We start from the raw sequence: 16,920 nt of genomic DNA on the forward strand, positions 1-16,920 counted from the left end.
GGCCTACAGTCCCTCCACCTCTTCCATGCCCTTCGCTATGGGTTGGCCATCCCCCTGCAGGGCCGTTGATTTGAGCACGTTTTTCACTGATCTGTCTTTTCTGTCTTTGGTGGCCGCCATACCTCCACGTTGCTGCTTTCGTCTGGGGTATGAGCAAGTCTAGTGTGGATGTCCTGTGGGCATTTAGGCACCACACAGAGGTGCGTATATGTTCTCTTTCACCCGCTCCTGCTAAATCTCAGCTTCTCCCTGTTCGTACTCTCGCCCGATGGGCTCTCCCGTCTGGTCAGGGCGGCCCTCAAGCCCAGGCCTCCGTGGTTGTGATGCACAGAGGTGGACCTCAGGCCGTAGGTCTTGCCAGGAAGAAATCCACCCACCCAGGGGCCCGCGCGGTCACCTCCGCTGGGTCACCTTAATGTAGAGGGGCTCTCCACAGCATGAGGGTGATTTGCAATTGCTCTAAGCTTCGGAGCCCATGTGCACCCCCGGATCTGTTCCTCTGGACTGCCCCCGATATTTGGGAAGAGGCTCGTGGAAGGGGAGGTGGTGTCCTCTCGCTCTCGGCTGCTCCCCGATGGCCTTGGCCCCAAATAAGTCACCAGGGGATGCCTCACGCTCACCGGGACAACTGCAGCTGAATCACCTCTATGCCAGTCTCTTCTGCCTCTGCGGTCAAGCCACACTCTTCTCGCTCAGTCTTTGGGCCTGGGTTCCCTTCTCTGCTGCATCCTCCTCCACAGCGCGAAATCAGGCGCTAGGGCAACGAACAGTAGGGGCCACAGATGGGCAGGACCTGTCCAGGCTTCCGCAGCCGAGGCCTCGTATATGTCCCCCCAATTCAAGACCGGCCAGCTATGCCTCCCTATGAAGCCGAGGCGGACAGGAGCAGACAGCAATGAAGATGCGTCTTACCAGGTCGCCATCTTTGCCACGCCCCCTGAAATAATTTTTTAACTGCTGTATCCATTTATTCTGATACGGAGACCGACTGTAATAAATTGGTGACTGTTAAAAGTTCTTAAGTATAATTAGTGACCTAACCTAATGACTGTATTTATCTATGCTTATTAATACGGGTGGTCTTAATACTATGCTGTGACTGTCTCTTGTGTTGTGTTATGAGAAGTTATGTATTTTATCAAATGAGGAAACCGAATTTGAGCTAAGTATTGTACACTGATATAATCTTGCATGAGGATCTTAAATCGGTCTAATACAACAAACGTTTTACATACATACGATTTGTGTAGTATGACAAATGTACTCCAGATTATTAAAAAGGCATTCAAAAGCCACTCTACCTTTAATATTTCCAGGACAACAGCAGGCTGGAGCACTCCATCATAATGCTGCAATAAACAGTGCTCTGTTATGCCTGGTTTGGTCATGATGTGAAACAGCAAGGCTTCCATCATTCCCTTGCACACTGGTTTATTCAAGCTACCATCCACAATTCGCCATGGCCTTCCAACGAAGCATATATTTTCATATTCCCTTTGGCAAGAAAAGAAGAAAATATTAAAGTTTCCATCTTTAGAGACCCATTAGATGACAACATTCTAAATCTTCTTCTCTTCCTTTAAACAAACAGGGGCTAATACTTCTAGCATTCTAAATAAATTGCTGAGCAGAGATAGACAGAAGATGCATTTTGATGGACTGGAGAACGACAACAGATCCACAGTTTCTTTTCACTTACCACATTATCTTTGATTCACAATGTATGTAAAATTACTAATAAAATACGCCTGTGAGTCCACAACAGAATATTTTGCTTAAACTGTTGTGCAATTAGTACTTTCTTTAATTTGCATTTCATACTATCAGACAGCAAAGCAGTAATGCTACCGAGAAAGAAAATCAATACTGGAGAGCAAATGGAAGGAAGAGGAGAGGAAGACAGCTGGAGAGATAGTGTAAAAACCTGAACAGAGGTGTATGTAGAAGAGTCAAAATACACAGTAAAAACAGTAGTAGATGAGATAGCCTAAGTGACAGAAGAGAACTGGGTAAGACAACTCAGAAGAGTATAGAGGAGGATTGGCTGGAGGACTTTCCCTGAGAAAAGAGATAAGACAAATAAATTATTAAAAATTGATGAATATTATGGATACTGACACTAGTTCAGGTAGTTTTATTTTAATATTTGGTGTAAAATTGTAGCAATCTACAAACATATCTAGAACACTAGGGGCCATATGTAGGTAAATAATTTTTACCGATTCTTAAATACCGAATTTTACCGAATCGGTATTTAAGAATCGGTAAGTTATATGTAGGTCAAGATTCGGTAAACATTACCGATTCGGTAAAATTCGGTAAACATGAATAGGAATTTACCGAATCGGTAAATACCGAAGTGGTATTTTCCGAATCGGTAAATACCGAATCAGTAAATACCGAATCGGTAGTTCAAAAACACATGACTTGAATCAGCCAATCCTGTGCTACCTAAACCCCACCCAACCAGGGAGTGGCCACACCCAGGCAGGTGCACACAATCAGCAGACTCTGGAGAGCCTGGGAGTGCTGAGGAGAGGAAGAGAGCAACTGCCTGATTCAGCCCTGGAGACTGCAGGAATGGCCAGCCAGGACACAGAGAGGGAAGGAGGGGAGAGGAAGCGAAAGCTGAAATTCAGCCAAAAGGAGCTGCAAGTACTGGTGGAGGAGGTCGTGAAGCAGCACCAGAAACTTTTTGGGAAACTGTCACAGCAAGTGCCTGAGTCAGAAAAACGAAAGATCTGGCTTGGAATCCAGGCACAGGTGAATGCCATGGGAGTGACCCCCCGGGACATCGATGTCCTGAAGAAGCGGTGGTACGACATCCGTATCATCACAAAGAGGAAGGTGGCAGAATTAAAAAAAGAGGCCAGCCAGACAGGAGGTGGACGCAACAGGGCACCAGCCCTGACAGAACTGGAGGAGCTAGTGGAGACAACGATTGAGCCAGAAAGCATCGTGGGGATTGGGTACGCTGACAGCTCCGCCAGAGGCACCTCCAAACAAGGTAAGACGCTTGCACAGCAATGTGCCCCCCCCTACCCCTATCCCAACTCCCCAAATGTGCTATGAGAATCCCACTCCAGTACAGGTATTAGTGCACGCCTGCAATGCATCATGGGAGATGTAGTCCCAGAAAGCCCAAACATGAAACGATTAGCACAGATTAACAGGGCATGTGACACACAGTAGCGAGAAGCAGGCAGAGGACATTGAGATACTGTACAGAAAATGTATTGTCATGTCATCAAGACAATGCTTCAGGTACACTTAGCTGCTGTCGCTTTTCTGTCCACAGGCACTACTGCGCACAGAACTGGCCATGACAAGGGAGAGAGGGCACACCACAAACCCAGCACAGAGAAGGCCACCACCAGTACCGCCCAGGGAACGGCACCACAGGCAGTTACACCACCCCAGCCAGCATCGCCGCTCCTGCCAGCATCCCCAGTCCTGCAGGTGTCACCACCATCTTCACCACCTGCATTGCACAGGTTGAGGAGGCGTCCTGCAGCCAGGTTGGATGTGACCGACTCATCGTCCGAAGACTCGAGGGCCCCGGAAACGTCCACTGTACCCCAGGATGTAACCCATGCCAGTGTGCCTTCCGACTCTGAGGGAGAACACACAGTTGGCAGACGGCGCCGCAGGGCTCGGCCGCAGAGTCCACCTCCCCTTGGGCAGGGCCATGGAGTGTTCTCAGGTCTTGAGGGCACCATGGTGAAAATACAACGCATCCAGGCAAGGGCAATGGTGTCGGTACAGCGACAAATGCGTGGCCTCAACAATACCTTTGGAAACATTGAAAAGGGCATCAGCACTATGGCAGGGGGCATGGCTGATATGGCAGCGGGCATGCGGGACATGTCCCAATCCATCATGCTGCTGTGCTCAAAGTACGATGAGGACAGGGCAGCACGGCGCAGGGGACATCAGAGGAAGGATCTGACCTCGAGGGTAGTGAACCGGATGGCGACTGCCACATCGCTGCTCTGCAGGCGCTCTGTGGCGATGCAGGAAGGCCTTGCACACTGCAGCACAGATGTGTCCAGGGGGATGGTTAGGGTCACAAGTGCACTAGAAGTGCTGCTCACCAGCCAGTCTGCAACAACTGGCGCTTTGGATGCTGGCGACACAGAAGACACGACCAGCAGGAGCAGCATAACCCCCCCTGTCCCAGACACTCGTCGGAGCAACAGGCGTCAACGTGGTGCCACTGGTACCCCAGCCAGTGAGGACGCCCCCTCAATTCCATCCCGCAGTGGTGTGCGTGGGCGCAAACATTAAAGCGTCAGGCAAAACAATGACACAATTGGGTGAAGTAACCCTTAACTGAAGAAATTACATTTTTCATTGTTGTTGGAATACGTTTTCATTTGTGTCGTGGCGTAGTGCTGCCTGATTAAACTACGTTATGGCATCCAACTACTGGCTGTGTCCCCTCACTCATTCAGAAATAGTTGCATGTGATCTCTGCCCGTCTCACTCTTCCATCTGTTGCTGTTGGCACTCCTGCTGCGTTGGCCTCTGCCTGTGCAGACTCATCATCATTGTCCTCAATATATGTCATTTCGACCTCTGTGCCTCTCTTTGTGGCAAGGTTGTGCAGCATTGCACAAGTGGCAATAATCTTGCAGCAGAGGATGGGTGTGTACTGGCGTGCACCTCCACTCTTATGGAGGCAGCGAAACCTGCTCTTCAGTAGTCCAAACGTGCGCTCCACCACATTGCGTGTAGATTTGTGTGCCACATTATATCGTCTCTCACTCTGGGTTGATGGGTGTAGGTAGGGAGTGAGGATGAATGACCGCACGGCATATGCACTGTCCCCTAGGTGAGTAAAAGGGAGACATCAGTCACATGCCTCAATACACTATGACTTGCACTGAGTACTATGGAGCGTCACTGTTACTTACCTAGCAGGTATCCTTCTCCAAATTCTCCCGCAAGCAGTCGTGTGTAGATTCCACTGTTCTGGAAGATGTAGGAGTCATGGGTGCTCCCAGGGAATTTGGCAACGATATCAGTGATGATGTTCCCTGCATCGCAGATTACCTGCACATTGATGGAGTGGGTGGACTTTCTGTTTCTGTAGATGTGCTCAGTGGCAGCTGGTGGGCAGATTGGGATGTGTGTGCCATCTATACAGCCAATGACATGGGGGAACTGTGCCATGTGATAAAAGTCAGTTTTAGTTTTCTGCAGTTCAGCCTGTGTGTTTGGGAAGCTGATGTAGTGGTGCATTCTCTGCATCATGGCATCCAGGAACTTCCTGAAGAAACGGGACAGGCAACTCTGGGATACATCGCCCACTGCAGCTATCACCCCCTGGTAACTGCCAGATGCAAGTAGGTGTAGGCTGCAGAGAACCTGCACATGTGGTGGTATGGCATGCGCCCTTCTTGTTGGCTGGTCCAGGAGTGGGTGCAGGTCCCTTATCAGGTCCATGATGGTTTGGGGGTGTAGCCTGTACCTTTCATGTATCTCTGCGTCAGTCAGTTGGAAGAGTGTGATGCGCTGTCTGTAGATGCGTTCCTCCCGTCTCCATATCCTCAGTCCTGCTGCCTGTAGACGTAGCCGCCTTGCAATGACATACAGAGCGGCCATGTTGTCCATGCTGTTGCATTTTGGGATTGCTTATATGCACTGTTGATGATTACCACCTGCTTTCTATCAGTGTTAATTACCGACTCTTATTTACCGATTTTCAAGGATTTCTTAATTACCGAATTTACCTACATATCTTTTTCCATATTACCACTTGATATTTACCACTTCATATTTACCGATTCGGAAAATATGTATTCGGTAAATTTGAAGCGGTATTTTAGAATTCGGTAAATTTGAATCGGTATTTACCGATTCATATTTACCGAATATGGGTTTTTGGCCTCCTACATCTCAACTATCTAAATACCGGTCGGTAACGAGTTTTTTACCGAATTTCGGCCGTTACCGACCGGTATTTAGCTACCTACATGAGGCCCTTGGTAAGAAGTGAAAGGTGGCAGGTTGCTTTTAAGAATTAATCTTTGGCTTTGCTTCTTAGATTATTTACTCTTTTCAATTTTTGGTTTGCCACCAGTTATTTGGAGGGAAGGACAAAGGTACTCCGGATGTTGATGGTGCAGAACTTGAAGAGTGACGCATACCACCTTCAATTCTTTTCTGTTTTTCAGTGAAACCAATGAAGATCCTCTAGAAATGGAGATACATCGTGGAAGATTCTAGTTCCAGAAATCAGCATGTGGCAGCTGAGTGATATGTTACATATGTGATTGCTCATGGTGGCCTTAAATCTAACTGTCAGTAACAGCCAGTCATATTGTCTGAACATGTATTAATAACGTCAATACGAATCAATATAAAAAATAAAAAAAATTCTTCCAAAGCCTATAGGTCTGGCTTTTAGCTGAAAATGCAAACTTGAACTATCTGCTTTGGCAAAGCTTGTTCATACTTCGTAGTCAATCCCACTAACTAAAATGTTCCTAGTAATCATGATGGAAAGTTTCAATTCTAGCAAAACACACAAGATGATGGAGGGAATGTTGCACATTGGCAAAACATTCACCCCCAGTCACAGATCTGGGTTTAATCCATTGTTATTTTGCTCACCACGCCACCCCAGTTCAGACATGGCCATATGCAAATCAGTCTTGACCCTGTGCCTCAATTCTATTCAGGACGAGGAGGCGAGGATTATGCTCAACTTTCTTTATTCCTTTTTCCAGCAGAATTCAACTTTAATTAAAAAAAACGAACAATCCCATAAAGCATGTAGGTAAGGTTATCCATAATCCACCAATAGGCAGCCCTCATAGTCACCAAGGGCGTGTGCTTCCTGCGTGACTTCCTCTTTCTCTACTGCAACCATTTTATCCTCGAGTCCTGTTAGTCTGTCTTGTTACCCTCCAAACCTGGAAGAAGTGGAAAAAACAACCAATGATTCGTACTTCAAGGGAAACCCCCAGGAAATCACCAACGGACATGATGAAATCGTATCAGTGTATGAACAATAATAGAGACATACATTATACATACCCCTGGAATCTCAAATTGGAGAACTAAATAACTGTCAAAAGCATATACTTACACCATATGAACTTGTACCACTCTGGGTTCATATTCCATCTTCTCCGGGTTGGGATCAGGTCTCTCGTAGAATCGGGTGGGAATAATCCTAGCCCCCTTGTCCTTAATAGAAATGAAACTTTCCGTCATGATCACTAGGACATTTTTCATTTTATTTCAGGACTGGAGGCGAGGATTATGCTCGTTCAAAGCTTATCCACCACCAACGAAGCCATGACTGGCTTAAAGTAGAATCTCTTGAACATAGAGTCTGACTACCAGTCTGCAGCGTTTATAATATCCTGTAACCTGGCTCCCAGGGAGAAAGCCTTTGAATCCATAGCTGCCCTCACTGAATGGACACCAAACTGCGAGACATTTAAACGTGCTTCTTGCATCACCCATCTGATCCAATGGGCTATGGTTGGTAGTGAAACCACCTTGAAAGGCTTCCTTAGAGAGATCAACAGCTAGCGTTCCCCTGGTGAACGGTTCTCCTCAGTCATATTCGTGTATTCCTTGAGGCAGGTAACCACACACAGCTTAAGGGAATTCTCAAAAGCTGGATAGGACACTATCCTGGAGCCAGACTTGGTTCTACAAACAATATGAAAGGTAACCCCCTGAGGTGTGAACACCCTTCCCGAATTGTCTAAGGCCCTAACATCGGACATTCTTCAACATGACACCAGGCACAAGAGCATAGCCTGTTTAGCTGACCGCTCCTTACGAGACAAATATTTGTTGGGCTGCACGATTGAAAAAGGTGTAGAACCTTATTTATGTCCCATAATGACGAGTACCTGGCCTCTGGAGAAAGAGTGAGACAAATTCCTCTAATTAATTTACAAATCAGCTGATGCTCCCCAACAGGGGCACCTTGAACCGGCGCATGGCCTGCTGATATTGCTGACCTATAAGAATTGATAGTGCGGTACGCTAGACCTTGTGCCTCTAACAACGCCAAGAAATTCATAATGGCTACCACTTCGCACCCCATGGGATCTTGGTCATTCCAAACACACCAACCGACCTATCTGGTCCATGTCAATATATAGCGCTAGCTTGTGCTGTCAGCCCAAGCTGCTCACAGTAGTCTCTGAGCAGCTTGCGATAGGCCAGAGATTCTCCAGCGATGCCTGAAATCCGCCAAGCAATCAAGGGCATTCTCCCTTGCTGGACTAGAGGATAGGGATTGTCCTGGGGATCCCTCAGAATAAATGGAGTAGTAGGATTGGAGAATCCCAGGAAAGTTCCAGAAGAACTAGAAACCACACTTGAGATCTCCAATAAGGCATGATCAACACCGCTTTTGCCTGCTGTTTGCGGACTTCTGTCATGAGTCTCATTATCATCAGGAACAGAGGGGAAGGCGTACCCCGTCTCCCTGGACCAATCTTGGAAAAAAGCGTTGGTAGCCGTAGCGAGAGGGTCTGATTTGCAACTAAAGAATCGCGGTAGCTGGTGATCCAGACAGGGCGCAAAGAGATCTATCGAGAACGGGCCCCAAAAGTTGTGGAGTCTCTGAAAGAATGGTGGATGAAGTTGCCACAGGCTTAAGTCCGACCAGCCTCCAGGAACACCAGTCCGCTATCAGGTTGGACACTCTTGGAACATCACCGAGATGTTGTGGGAGAGACAGAACATCCAGAGGTCCTTGGCCAGGTCCGCCAGGGCCTTTGACTTCGTTCTCCCGAGATGGTTGATGTAACGGACCACGCAATATTGTCCATCTTCAAGAGAACGTTGCAAGAAACCTTGTCCTTAGTCCAACTCTGGATGGTGAAGGAGCCCTCCATCAGCTCTAGGCAATTGATGTGGAGTTGGCTTTCCTCGGGGGACCACTTTCCTCCTGTAAAGGAGTCGCCGCTTCGAGCTACCCACCTGATTTGCTGGCGTCAGACTATCACTAAATCTGGATCGCATCCAAAGATGGCCCTGCTATTCCAGGCCTCCATATGATCCAGCCACCACCTCATCTCCAAGTGCACTTGCTCTGAATTGGGCACCTGGTCGGAATACTGTAGCCCTCTGCAAAGATGCAAGGCTTTCAGGCGCTGCAAGGCTCTGTAATGGAGCGGCCCAGGGAAGATTGCCTGAATTGACAAGGCTAGCAGGCCTACAAACAGAGCTATCAGCCTCAACGAGGTGGAGGAGCGCGCGCCAGCATTCGCCAGAGCTCTCTACGAATCTTGGTAAGGTTCCGTCACCGAGTCTATGACAAACCCCAAGAAAGTCACTTGCTTGGAGGGTATCAGAAGCGACTTCTTGCCGTTGATCACGAACCCCAGGTTCTGCAGAAGGTCTACCGTCTCCTGCAAAAGCTGTGAGAAGCGGTGTGGGCATTGCTCTAAGAGCAAAATGTCGTCTAGGTAAATGATCAGGTGGGAGCCTTTCACCCTCAGTGTCCCCACCACCGGTTTGAGAACTTTGATGAAGCATCACGGGGCCAAAAAAAGACTGAAAGGGAGGGTCGCCAACTCGTACACCTGCTCCTTCCGCCTGAACTGCAAAAACCGATGGTGCGGGGGAAAAATAGGGACCTTAAATACGTGTCCTTCAAGTCCAGGTGTGCCATCCAATCATCCGGTTGGAGGAGATCCCTCAGCAGATGAATGCCCTCCATCTTGAAGTGGCGGAAGACTAACCATTGGTTGAACTCTCTTAGGTTTATCACCGGTCTTTGATCTCCGTCTGTTTTGTGCACAACAAAAATATTGCTGAGGAACCCTTTGGGATGGAGACGTGTCAGTACAATCGCTCCTTTTTGCAGCACATCTGCCACTTCCTGAACTATAAGGGTGACCTGATCTTGTGCAAAAACGAGCGGGCTGGGGCGAGCAACCTGTACAGGAGAGCCATACAACTCTATCTGAAACCCCTGTATGGTCTGTAACACCCAAGCGTTGAGGGTGATAAATCTCCAGTTTCTTTCGAAAACCGCCAACCTGCTGCCCACCTTTAAATGGGGAAAGGCTCTCCTGGTGTGGCTGGGGGTTGGCCTCGGGCTGCTCCTCTGGCACCACGATCTCTAACTTCTTCTCGATTGGAAGAACTCCTGTCTGCCTGGATCTTGTATTTTTTTGCCGCCTCGTTGAAAGCCTTAGGTATAGAAGCGGCCAACCGAGCGCTCTCTACCACAGCCAGCCCCAACTAAAATTCTAGGATGAAAAACTTTAATAGAGGCTTGCGCATTATCCAAGGATGTAAAAGTGGCCACAAACTTGGTTAGCTCTTTAATGAACGGATCCCCGAAGAGCCTGCCCTGTGCCACCATGTCTGCTTCGGAAAAAGCAAAATCTCCTAGCTCGGGGTCGACTTTCAGTAGAAAAGAACATCTCCTCTCGGTAGAGAGGGCAAAATTAGCATTACCCAGGAACACTACTGCATGTTGTGCCCAATTAGAAACTCTTTCGGGAGAAAGGGCGGTGCCTACCAGTTTATCCACCTCTGCCAATTCTAGGATCTTTGTAATGTGGCCTGAGATATCCAACAGCTTATCCTGACAGGATTTCTACGATCAATTAAACCCTTACTTTGGGTCTCATATATATTTCTGTAGAAACATAGCCATTTTAGGGTCCACCTCTAGTGTTAGCACCACCTCACCCCGGTAGGGCGGGGTCCTTCCGCCCAGAGACAAGCTCGTACCTCCTTCTCCAGAGGCTGGCGCAAGTTCCCTGCTACAAACGCAGAGACCTTGGGGGAGGGCGCCCACTCAGAGGACCGGGGGTGTACTAGGTCCTCTGGAACTAGCATGTCAGAGAGTTCTTCTGGTTCCCAGGCGTCTAAAAGAGGGTGCAACACAGGGCGCCAGGGCCTGCTTCATCAGCGATTTGCCCAAGGAATCTTCCCCCTCCTCTTGTACACTGGGGACTTCTGGGGTCTCTGGGTTGGTATCTTGAACCCCTACCTCTGGTCGGGCAAGAAAAGCTCTTTTCAAGCACTCAAATTCAGCCATATCCATGCCTGCTGCGCTTTTACGCTGCTGGGCACGCTGAGGTTGACCCGTTTGACAAGCATAAGCTATTTGCATTATGCGACATTCAAATGGTCCCATGGCTGCCTTCACTGCCTGGTGGATGGAAATATCCACTGAGTCGCAAAACTCATGATCAAGGGGGAGAACTTGCAGAGAATCTTCCTCTACATATTCCTCCTCCATGACGATGAATGCAAGCACTGCTGGCAAGAGTCCCAAATGGCAGGTAAGCAGTATCGCTCAAGCACTCTATAACAGTTTTAAATGCTCTATGCGCTGTTGGAAATTGATAGCGTGTAGCCTGAGGCTAGGTCTGGCGTGACTGAAAGTCACTGACTTTGTGCGCACTGAGTGCGCTAATCGGAGTCAAAGGGATGCGCTAGGGGCGACTCACTCTTACTTAAATCGGGCGTCCTAACACCTAGGCCCGCCCCTATCAGCCTCAATGTGGAAAATAGACACGGTGTGGGCGTCAAATGAGGCACTTCACAAAATACCGACCAGCAAACTGCGGGCATCAGAGCTTCCAGGCAGCTCCAGCAACATGTGCGGTCGCGGGCACTGAGTCCAGTGCTCGTTGGTCTCCGCCAGCGCGTCTCGGATCAACGAGATGCACACACACGTGCCCCCTACCATCCCAATCTGCGCACCACACCGCTGCTCGAGACTCGTGAGGCGAGTTAAGTGGGGCCACGAGCGGAGCGAGCAGACCCGCTCCCGCGGCCCGACTTGAATTTTTACCTACAGCAGTCAGCTGAAAACAAGCAATAGCGTATCACCTTAACTAAATAATGCGCTCAGCACATTACTAAACAGTAAAATTCCCTGACACATTATAAGCGAGAGGGAAAGGTTACTTATCTGCTGGAAGCAGGAGAAGAAAGAGTCACACAAGAAGCAGACACCCTTGAGGACAACGAGGACTGCCTATTGGTGGATTATGGACCCTAGGTACCTACCCAATCGGTAAGGATCACCTTATTGGACCCTGTACAGTGTACCCTAGGTACCCAGGGCATAGGTGTACCCTAGGCCTACCAGGGGCTGCAGCATGTATTATGCCACCCCTGGGCTGGCCTTACAATCAGACACAACTGGCTGATCACTCAGCTGGGGCAGGGTCGTGTAATCACCCCTTGCTTAGATATAGTATACCTATATCTACACTCACAATAGACACATGTGTACCTATCAGCCACTCCTATGGCAGGCTTTAACAATCCTGGAGGCAGAGTGCTTGGTAACATGTGAGATGGTGCTCTAGCATGAGCTGAGCCTGTCTGCAGCTTTCGGAACCATGTCCTTATAGCTGTTCTATGATATCGCCTACCATATACTCTTAAGTACATTATAATCGTACACGGTTATGGTAACTATGGTTTGGCTTTATCAAAACATGTTGTGTAAGGTGTCTAACACTTTGGAATAATACCCCCATACCATTTCTGGTGATGAGGATATTATTCCTCCCTTCTAGAGGGAGAGACATATTAAAATCCTACTTTGCTATTTAACTCTGGCCAAAGCCTCAGCATCACAAAATGGATGCTGCTGCCACAGACACGAGTCTGACCTCCTGCAGCTGGGAGCCCTCCCAGCCGGTGAGGCCTGGACAATAGGTTTCCTGCTTGGGGAGGTGCTAGCACCTCCCCAGACAGACTTTAGTGTATTGGGGCAGGGAGGGCTGAAAGGAATGAGACATGCCTGGGGCACACAAGGTACTCCATGCATAGTCCAGTTCAAACCGGTGCTGGGGCACTCCAGCCCAAGCTCTGGCGCGAAACTGGACAAAGGAAAGGGGGTGTAGCCACCCCCCTTCCTGGTCGCACCCATAGGAGGGACCTTGCAGGTAGCCCAGCCCACTAGCCTAGTATATTAGAAGGTAGCTGAGCCCTGCAGAATTAGATTATCCTGAACCTGCATCTTGAACAGAAACTCTGGACCTTCGACATTCTACTAAGGCAGAAGACTGAAGAATCTCCCTTGTGGCCAAGGAGTGACCACCCTGGGCAACCAGGCACCATCCAGCGACCGCTGCTTGCTTTGCGACTGATCCTACGAGGGACGACTGCAGAGACTGACCAGCGCCGTGACTTCCAGACACCTCTGAACCAGATCCACATCTACAGCAAAGCTGAGACCCGTGAAGGCGACGAGGAACGTGGGACCGGCGACTTGGGAAAAGTGGCTAGTAACTGACTAGCGCGACTTCTGAGGCTTCCTCGAGGCGGAGCTTGGGGAATTGAGAAGCCCCAATCCCGAGCACCATCTGCAAAGAAGATCAGCTCCCCACACTTCACGTGTTCTGCGTGGGGCCCTTCTGCACCTGAGTTGCTCGACGTGTTGTCTGGTTGCTGGCACGTTGGCTAGTGACCCCTGTGACGACGAACCTTCAACTTTGCCTTGCTGGTCCGGCTCCTCCAGACTGGCACCCGCTCCCCTGTGAAAAGGAAGCACCCCAGACCTTCCTGGTCTGCGACAGAAGCAAGTCCTCCATCCTGCGTGGGTTACGCTTGCCAAGGCTTGTTGGGTCCTAACTCGACATCGACGCCGCCGACAGCAAGAGCCTTCGTGGGGCAGCTTGCCTCCTGGTTCTGGTCTTCCTCGACGCCTCCTGGTACCTGTGGCTGCTGTGACAAGCTTCACCTCTTCACCTGCATCTTAATGAAATCGCCTGGTTCCTTCCTGGTTCCTTCCCGGCTCCTGGCTGGTGACCTAGACTCTGTCCCCTCTGCTTGCAGGTATCCTCCTTCTTGATTCCATCCTTGGAATCCACCGGACACTCTTCACTGACTGCCTGTCAGCATCTTTCATCAGGCATCCATAGGAGGCGAAAACGAAACCCGACGCAAGTTCACACCTATACACCCGCAGCCAGTGGGCTGGGTAACTTGAGTACTCCGGTGCTCACAAGGGTATTGACTATCCTAGTGTCTAGTTTCCAAGTCTCTAACTCCTAGCTCCTTCCGAAGTGTCCTAAAACTCTTAATTTCTAATTACTACTATTCTATCGACTTTTACGCATTACGCGTGAGTGTTTCCACTCTGCACCTGAATCCCGTGGGCTGCCCACTTTCTAACCATTAGTAGTATAGTGTAGCCCCAGCGATTCCCTAGGCCTAGGCCTAACCTGTGTTCGTGACAGTGGTTCTTATACCACTTACTTAGTATATGGTTTGCGTGGCCCATAGGGCCTAACTGTATTACTTACCTGTGTGACTTATGTATGCTTAACTAAGACTGTGTTGTACTTACCTCGAATCTCATAAAGAGTGCTGAGGGTATTGTGACTAGAATAAATACATTCTATTTTGATAATATATCTGTTGTGGTGTCCTTTCATTTGGTATTCAAGGGATTGCAAATGGTATAACAGCTGGCTTCACATGCCATACTGAGTTTAGCCTAAGACTGCTCTTGCCCATGCTACCACTAGGAAAGCTGGTCTATTAGGCTGACTTTACAACCAATCACCATAAGGGTTGGTGGGACTGATACAAGGTGTACACTAGAACTAGTGACATCATATATCAGGCCAACTTCTCACAATGACCTTTACTACATGCTTTATGGGAATGTTAGTTTTTTGATTAAAGTTGAAATCTGCTGGAAAAGGGAATAAAAATAGTTGAGCATAATCCTCGACTCCGGTCCTGACAAAGAATTATCGTTTTCATACTTAGTACCTGCTGAAGAAATGATACAAATAACCAGAAAACAAAAAGCAAACCCTCAACCAACAGTGTTGTTCACCTTTACATACCCATGGAGTTTTTTTAGACCTGCAATTAGCATTTTCCTGATGCAGGCTGCAGTAACATAGGCCATTACCAGAGGTCATATAAGTGCCGATTATCACCCGTCTAAGTTCAGAAAATTATGAACAGAGCAAATACCCTTAAATGTCTTCTTTGGCTGATATCGGAAAGAAAAGATGGCAAAAATCTAGGCTGTGCTTTTGTTTTGAGCATTCCAGATCCTAACATAAATATCTGGATATTCACTATTACAACTCAAATGGTTTTCGCTTTTTTTTTCCAAAGTCCTAAACGAACAAGTTACTTACCTTCGGTAACGATATATCTGTAAGAAACATTAGTTCGTTAGATTCCTAACCTTAGAATATCCCCAGGCGTCAGGCTGGACCCGGAAAGATTTTTCGTCAGCAATACCCTTGCGCGTCGCTAGGCGTCGTCTGCGGCTCCGCGTCCGTCGTCAGCATCATGATCGCCGGGATGACGTCAGAGTACTTAGACGCCGCCCTCGCACGCTGACGTCAGTTCTTGTACATAGCTTTCCGCGCCAGGAACGCAGAGCCATGCAAGAGACCAACAAAGGTGCCAAAAAATTCTAGGCCCTGAAAGGGATGATGTCAACCCTAGAAATCGGTTCGTAGAACGGGGAGGATGGGTGGGGCGGTGAGGAATCTAACTAACCAATGTTTCTTACAGATATATCGTTACCGAAGGTAAGTAATTTGTTCATCTGAAAGAAACACGTTAGTTAGATTCTTCACCTTAGAATAGATACCCCAGCAATACCAACCCCGGTGGCGGGCCTGCGAACCAGGATCACACCAGAAAGTCCTGGAGAACAGAGCGGCCAAAGAAGCCGTCTCTCCGGACTTGGCTGTTCAGGCAATAGTGTTTGGCAAACGTGTGCAGCGAAGCCCACGTTGCTGCCTGACAGATGTCCTGCAAGGGGACTCCCTGGCCCAGGGCAGTGGTCGCTGCTGTGGCCCGAGTGGAATGGGCCCTCAGCCCTACAGGAGGTTCCTTTTTAGGTAAGGAGTAACAGGCCTTGATACACAAAACGACCCACGGAGAGATGGTTCATTTGTGCACCGCCCGCCCCTTCTTAGCGCCCACGTAGCCAACAAAGAATTGGTCGTCCACCCGGAACTGTTAGGTGCGGTCCAGATAGAAAGACAGCGCCCGCTTTGGGTCCAGACGGTGGAGCCTCTCTTCCTCTTTCGAGGGATGCGGAGGCGGAAAGAAGGTGGGCAGAGTAACAGATTGTTCGATGTGAAAGGCAGTTACTACCTTAGGAAGAAAGGAAGGACGAGTCCTGAGAACAACATTGTCCGGATGGACAGAAAGGAAAGGAGGCTTAGAAGAGAGGGCCTGGAGCTCACTCACCCGTCTAGCAGAGGTGATGGCAACCGGGAAAGCAGTCTTAAGAGTGAGGAGACGAAGGGGACAATTATGAAGTGGCTCAAAGGGAGCGACATCAGAAAGGTCAATACAAGATTCAAATCCCACTGAGTCATTACGAAAGGGACAGGAGGAAACATGTGAGTAATGCCCTTAAAGAATCGAGAAACAACAGGGGATTTGAAAAGAGAAGGCTGATCAGGAAGCCGTAAGAAAGCAGAAATAGCTAAAAGATATCCTTTAAGGGTGCCCAGAGCAGAGCCCTGCTGGGCCAAGGAAAGAAGAAAGAGGAGAACTCTCCACGCATGGAGGTGGAGGCTGGCAGGTTCGGATGGAGGACCGTCCCTGCTGCTGCGACAGAAGGTCCTCCTTAAGAGGCAGTTGTATCGGGGGATCGATCGACAGACTGAGTAGCTCGGGATACCAGTATCTTCGTGCCCAATCCGGAGCCACCAGGATGACTTGTGCCCGGTCGCGCCTGATCTTCTTCAGCACTCTGGGAAGAAGTGGTATAGGCGGAAAGGCATACAACAGACCGCAACTCCACTTGCGACGAAAGGCGTCCCCGAGCGAGTGCCGCCTTGGAAACTCCAACGCGCAGAACTGCTGACATTGCATGTTCTCTTCGGTGGCGAATAGATCTAACCAAGGCTCTCCCCACTGCTGAAAGAGGCCTTGCGCCATGTCCGAGTTTAGACGCCATTCGTGATC

General features: G+C 49.0%; 1 protein-coding gene across 2 annotated transcripts in view; it reads right to left on the minus strand.

The window, feature by feature from the left end:
* GTF3C1 (general transcription factor IIIC subunit 1) overlaps nucleotides 1-16,920 on the minus strand; it is a 1,956,011-nt gene that overhangs the window by 133,339 nt on the left and 1,805,752 nt on the right. For both annotated transcript variants that reach the window (XM_085632176.1, XM_085632175.1), the window contains exon 36: nucleotides 1,302-1,494. In XM_085632176.1, coding sequence (XP_085488302.1) covers nucleotides 1,302-1,494 — 193 coding nt within the window. The remainder of the gene's footprint in view (nucleotides 1-1,301; nucleotides 1,495-16,920) is intronic.

This window comes from Triturus cristatus, chromosome 10 (genome assembly GCF_964204655.1).
Source record: "Triturus cristatus chromosome 10, aTriCri1.1, whole genome shotgun sequence".
NCBI lineage: Eukaryota > Metazoa > Chordata > Amphibia > Caudata > Salamandridae > Triturus > Triturus cristatus.